Raw genomic sequence first — 5,804 nt, 5'->3', positions numbered from 1 at the left:
CAAGCCAGGAAGTGGCTCTTCCTCCTTGAAGCCAGAGGCTCAGCGGAGTCTCTGGACCCCTCTCAGCTCTGGGGCTTTCCTGTGCCCCAGCCTGTCTCCTGCATCCCTGCTAGGACCTCAGCGTTCTGCCTCAGCCTTGGCTTCCACCTGTCTTCCACCCCACTCCTTTCAATAACTCAGTACCCCAGACCCCTTGTTTCTTCTTGGCCTACCCCCAGAGGCACCTAGAGCCCAGACTAAGGTCACACCTTTACTGAGCCCCTTCTGAAGCCCAGAGCAAATGTCAGGTCCCAGGCTTTCTTATGTCATGTCCCAAGTGGCCAGTTACATAGAGAGTTGTGGTTACACTTGGTCAGAACCAGTCCCTTTGCCGAATGTTCCTAAGAACCAGGGCTCGGGGGGTGCTAGGGTTCTGCAGGGGACATATCCTGTCACTGAGAAAGTCTGTTTGTTCAGGTGTGCAAGGAGCTGCACCGCTTTGAGAAGCTGATGGAGTATTTCCGGAATGAGGACAGCAACATCGACTTCATGGTGAGGAGCTGGGCTGGGTCAGGTGCTTGCCCAGCAGGGCCACCTAACCCTTGAGAGCTGGGCCAGGCCGACAGTGTGCTTTGGTAGTCTGTGTAGAACCGCAAGTGGTTCTCTACTCAGTAACTGCTGCTTGTCCACTCACCCCAGAGGAAACTCCAGGACGAGGTCATTTTTCTGTCTTGGGTCTGGTTCCTTTCCTCCTTTTTTTGGCCTTACGGTCCCTGATTTGGATCCTTCCTGAGCGGCTTTCCTTTCCCCCAGCTTTTCCTCTGGCTTCACTTCTCTTCAGTCGAAGGTGTTCAGCTAGTAGGGTGGTCTCAAGAAATACCTGCTGAGGGACTTCCCTGGTGATCCAGTGGTTAAGATTCTGCACTTCCACTGCAGGGGGCACAGGTTTGATCGGGGAACTAAGATCCCACATGCCAGGTGATGTGGCCAAAAAATAAAAATAGAAGTAAGTTAAAAAAAAAAACCTGCTGATGTGCAAAGGAAATCAGAGCACGAATCTTCATTTATACTCATTTCTCTTATAGTTTGTCTTCATACACTGAATATTGTTTGACTTAAATGAAAATACTCTTATTTTGCTATTGTTCCCCAAAGCCTTCCCGATTTACTCACTCCTTTTGATTATCCCCTGATGATGCTGGTTCTGCCAGCCACCTACCATCTCTGTCTCAGCTCTCTGACCCTCCGGGCTGCTCCTCCCCCAGGTGGCCTGCATGCAGTTTATCAACATCGTGGTGCACTCAGTGGAAGACATGAACTTCCGGGTCCACTTGCAGTATGAGTTCACAAAGCTGGGGCTGGAGGAGTTCCTGCAGGTGAGCTGGGCCGGAGTCCTCACAGTGGGAGGCGCTTCAGGACAGTTCAGGACAGAGGACCAGCTTAGCTGTATCACAGTGGGTGTTTCTTTTCTAAGAGCCTAGTCATGGATGCTCCTGGCACCCCACCTGTCTTCTGTGGCCTGGGATTCAGGCCTTCCCGCAGAGGGCTCAATCAGTCAGCTCCAGGGCCAAGAATCGGACACTGCTGCAGGAGGAACTCCCCGGGCCCTAGCTCTAGGAAGGGATCTTGGAGGGAATGAGGAGGCTCCCCCCACTACTACTCTGTCTGCTCTTCCCTAGAAGTCACGGCACACAGAGAGCGAGAAGCTGCAGGTGCAGATCCAGGCGTACCTGGACAACGTGTTCGATGTGGGGGGTTTGTTGGAGGATGCTGAGACCAAGAATGTGGCCCTGGAGAAGGTGGAAGAGCTGGAGGAGCATGTGTCACATGTACGTGGCCCTCCATTGCTGCCAGGACCGCTGTTGAGGGTGGGGAGGGAATGGGGACATGTGAGTCCAGGAATCCCGAGCCAACCTACTTAGCTCCTGACTGAGCCCCCGGGAAGCCTCAGAACCCAGCAGGGCTCTCCGGCGCATGGTTCGGCTGAGGCATGGGGCCGTCCGCAGTGGAGTGAACACACCACTGGTGACCTCTGGCCTGGATGTGAGGTGGCCTTGGGCTCCAGAGAATTGGGTGTAGCCATTTGCCTGGTACTGTTTCCCGCAGCCTCAGACCCCAGGCCCACAGGAGTCCGTAGGGAAGCCACTGGGCCAAGCTGCCTTTGGAGCCCTGGGTGGAGGGGTCGGGCCCAGGTTGGTCACTCGGACTTAGGCTCCGCTGAGTGGCCAGGCTTTAGGACTGGCCCCCAGACCTGCCCTTCTCATCCTGCAGCTCACAGAGAAGCTTCTGGACCTAGAGAATGAAAACATGATGCGTGTGGCGGAGCTAGAGAAGCAACTGCTGCAGCGGGAGAAGGAACTCGAGAGCGTCAAGGTACGAAGTTACCTGGGGAAGGCGCCCCTGGGCGCTGGGGCCAGGGAAACTTGCTTTCCATCCCTGAGTCATGTCAAGTCCTCAAGAATCCAGATCTTGATTCACCCTTGGAACACTGATGATTTCACCCCAGGATCTAGCTGGAGAGGGAAGCTGGAGCCAGAGTGGGCCAGATGCACACACAGAGGGTGGAGACCCCTCGAGTTCCCGCCTTCTCCTCCAGCCCATCCCCCGCTTCTCCCTTGCCTGCACCTCCACTGCTTTCCCAGCCCAGCTCCTTGGGGCTGTTTGTTAGGGTTTCTACCAGGCATCCCATACTGGAGGGCAAGGCCTCCTCATATTTCAGTGTCTTCTCTGTCCCTCATTGAACTTTATGTAGTTGCAAAATCATGCCCCAACCTACCTGTTCTCCCACAGGAATACAGTTATGCCAGCTCTGTTGAGCCCAGCACACATCCGCCAAGCCCCTGCTAAGAGTCTGAAGTGCTCTGTCAGGAGTATGGAGGACACAGAGGTGGCTAAGGCAGGGCCTCGTCCATAGGGGGCTTCCAGCTGAGCAGTTGTACAAACCAGATGGAACGAGAGCAGGCCTGAGGCACCAAGGGCTGAGAGCAGCCATAGCAGGCTGCTGGTGGTTGAGGGAGCATCTACAAGGCAACTTCCACCCAAGTCTTGAGGGACCAGTGAAACTGGACTGGAGCACTGCCAGGTGCCGGCCAGGTGGTCGATGCTTCCATTCACCTCTTGTTACTTTGCATCCTAGCTTCCCCCAGTCCCCACCTGGGTTTCTGCTGCTCTTTGCCTCTGAACACTCTCCTGGAGACCCCGGTGTAGGAAGCCTCCCTCCCAGAGGCCTTCAGGTGCTCTTTTCCTGATGGTGCCCTCTGCCCAACAGGAGACTTACGAGAACACAAGCCACCAGGTACACACCCTGCGGCGGCTCATTAAAGAGAAAGAGGAGGCCTTCCAGCGCCGGTGCCACTTGGAGCCCAGTGCCCGGGGCCTGGAGTCCATGGGCAGCGAGGCTCTGGCCCGGGTGGGCTCTGCGGAGCTGAATGAGGGCATGCCCCACTCCGACCTGGACCTCCTCACTCTGGCCCCCCCTGCTGAGGAGGCCCTGCCCCTGCCTCCACCGCCAGCTCCTCCCTTGCCCCCGCCTCCTCCCCCGTTACCGGGTAAGCAGAACCTTTACCTGGTAAAAGCCAAGAGGTGCAGCCTTATTGTGAGGTCACAGGGGATGTGCTCGAAGGATGTAAAGTCAGATGGGAGGGGCTGGGGGAGGGTTGGGATCTGAGGGATGCTCAGGTTACTAGGGAAGGGATTCTAAGAGCAGGTGTGGATCTGTTTTAAGGAGCATAAAGATGCTGCTTCTGATTCCTCTGAAGACATTCAAGGAGAGGGCTTAGACTAAAGCAGGAAAGAGTGGGTCAGAGACCAGCACCACCACCCCTGGGACCCCTGGGAGTCGGAGTCAGAACCCCTGGGAGCCGCTTGGGCAGGGAGTTCATGCAGCCTGCTCTCCTGAAAGTCTTTAAGGACAGGTAGGCGAGCAGAGGGGTCTCTTGGCCCTTGAGTCACTGTGCCATTTCTTCTCCCCCAGACAAGTGTCCCCCGGCCCCGCCGCTCCCTGGCGCTGCCCCCTCTGTGGTGTTGACAGTAGGGCTGTCAGGTGAGTGTCCTGAGAGCTCTGGGCAGAGCTAGTGGGACCGAGGGAGTGTGTTCTTGGCTCCTGTCTCACTGCTCCTCCTTCTAAATTAGCCATTCGCATTAAGAAACCTATCAAGACCAAGTTCCGGCTGCCCGTCTTCAACTGGACAGCCCTAAAACCCAACCAGATCAGTGGCACTGTCTTCAGCGAACTTGATGATGAGAAAATCTTGGAGGTAGCAGGGCCTGGGGCCCTGAGGGATGGGGCTGGGGGTTAGGGGTTAGGGTATCCTTCAGGCTAGATCTCCTGGCCTTGGAGGAGCCCCCGGGCTCAGCCTTGGGGCACCAGAGCTGAGCCGGTGCTGGTGTGCTGCCAGGGGCCCTCCCGAGGGTGAGACCACAGCACTTGCCCTCTTGTGACTCCTGCCAGGACCTGGACCTGGACAAGTTTGAAGAACTGTTCAAGACAAAAGCCCAGGGCCCTGCCCTCGATCTCATCTGCTCCAAGAACAAGACAGCACAAAAGGCTGCCAGCAAGGTGACCCTGTTGGAAGCCAATCGTGCCAAGAACCTGGCCATCACCCTACGCAAGGCTGGCCGCTCAGCTGAGGAGATCTGCAGGGCCATCCACACGTGAGGCTCCCACTGAACTTTCCCTGGCCCCCAGCTGTTGGTAACCCACTTAGGATCTCCACCTGGGACCCCAGCCTTCCCTGGATTCCAGGGTATCGACAGAACTCCCTCAGTCATCCAGTGGCTTGGCCAGAACTTACTGCATCTGTGCTGTGTGCCAGACACTGTATGAGGTGCAGGGTAGTCAGCCCAGACCTTCCCTCAGGGAGCTCCCAGTCTAGTGGGAACAGTCCAGTAACACTGGGTGGTAACCACCAAGATGATGGAGGTACAGGAGGCTTTGGGAGAACAGCGAGGGCCAGGTAGCCGAGCTTGGTGATCAGGGAAGGCTTCCTAGAGGAGGCGATGTCTCACTTGCGACCTGAAGGATGTATGTGTATATAAAGTGCAGGTTGGGGCCTAGAGGGAGAGGCATGGTGCCCTGGATACTGAAAATTGACTCTGGCTTTAGTGTAAGGAGGGGAGCCAAAGAGACAGAGCAGAGAGGTGAGCAGAAGTCTTGCAGGCTGGGCCTCCTAAGCCACATCTGGGAGTTAAAACTTCTTAGCTGCAGAGGGAAGATACTGAAGAGTTCTTAAACAAGAATGGACTGTGCCTCTAGGACTTTTCCTGGTGCTGAGTAACATCAGTACTGGAGTTACTGGAGGTGAGGCAGTGAGTCCTCTGCCTCTGGCTGTGTGCTGCTCAAGACCCTGCCCTCCCTCCTTGCAGGAACTGGATAATGAAGGGATGACAGATACTGTGGGCAAAGGCAAGACCCAAGGTGGTTCCTCCCTCCTACACAGGTTTGACCTCCAGACACTGCCCGTTGACTTCGTGGAGTGCCTGATGCGCTTCCTGCCCACGGAGGCGGAGGTGAAGCTGCTGCGGCAGTACGAGCGGGAGAGGCAGCCGCTGGAGGAGCTGACGGCTGAGGACCGCTTCATGCTGCTGTTCAGCAAGGTGGAGCGGCTGACCCAGCGAATGGCTGGCATGGCCTTCCTGGGCAACTTCCAGGACAACCTGCAGATGCTCACGCCGGTACGGCTCTCCCCCGAATCCTGGTGGTCTGCAGTGCCCCCGCCCAACTCCTGACCTGCTGGCCCCCTTCCCTGCTGGCCCTGCTCTGACATCATCCTGCCCTGGCGTGGGGTTACTTAGTTCTTCCTCTTGCCTTCCAGCAACTCAACGCT

The 5,804-nt window shown here is 56.7% G+C and overlaps 1 protein-coding gene across 1 annotated transcript in view; it reads left to right on the top strand.

The window, feature by feature from the left end:
* LOC105001695 (formin-like protein 3) overlaps window positions 1-5,804 on the top strand; it is a 24,018-nt gene that overhangs the window by 18,087 nt on the left and 127 nt on the right. The window contains exons 10-19 of the mRNA XM_010858071.1: window positions 457-531; window positions 1,245-1,355; window positions 1,659-1,808; window positions 2,251-2,352; window positions 3,248-3,527; window positions 3,953-4,021; window positions 4,111-4,235; window positions 4,430-4,632; window positions 5,418-5,652; window positions 5,793-5,801. Of these exons, the coding sequence (XP_010856373.1) occupies window positions 457-531; window positions 1,245-1,355; window positions 1,659-1,808; window positions 2,251-2,352; window positions 3,248-3,527; window positions 3,953-4,021; window positions 4,111-4,235; window positions 4,430-4,632; window positions 5,418-5,652; window positions 5,793-5,801 (1,359 nt within the window). The remainder of the gene's footprint in view (window positions 1-456; window positions 532-1,244; window positions 1,356-1,658; window positions 1,809-2,250; window positions 2,353-3,247; window positions 3,528-3,952; window positions 4,022-4,110; window positions 4,236-4,429; window positions 4,633-5,417; window positions 5,653-5,792; window positions 5,802-5,804) is intronic.

Source organism: Bison bison, unplaced genomic scaffold (genome assembly GCF_000754665.1).
Source record: "Bison bison bison isolate TAMUID 2011002044 unplaced genomic scaffold, Bison_UMD1.0 scf7180017864383, whole genome shotgun sequence".
Lineage (NCBI taxonomy): Eukaryota > Metazoa > Chordata > Mammalia > Artiodactyla > Bovidae > Bison > Bison bison.
This window is presented reverse-complemented; position numbering and strand designations above follow the sequence as displayed.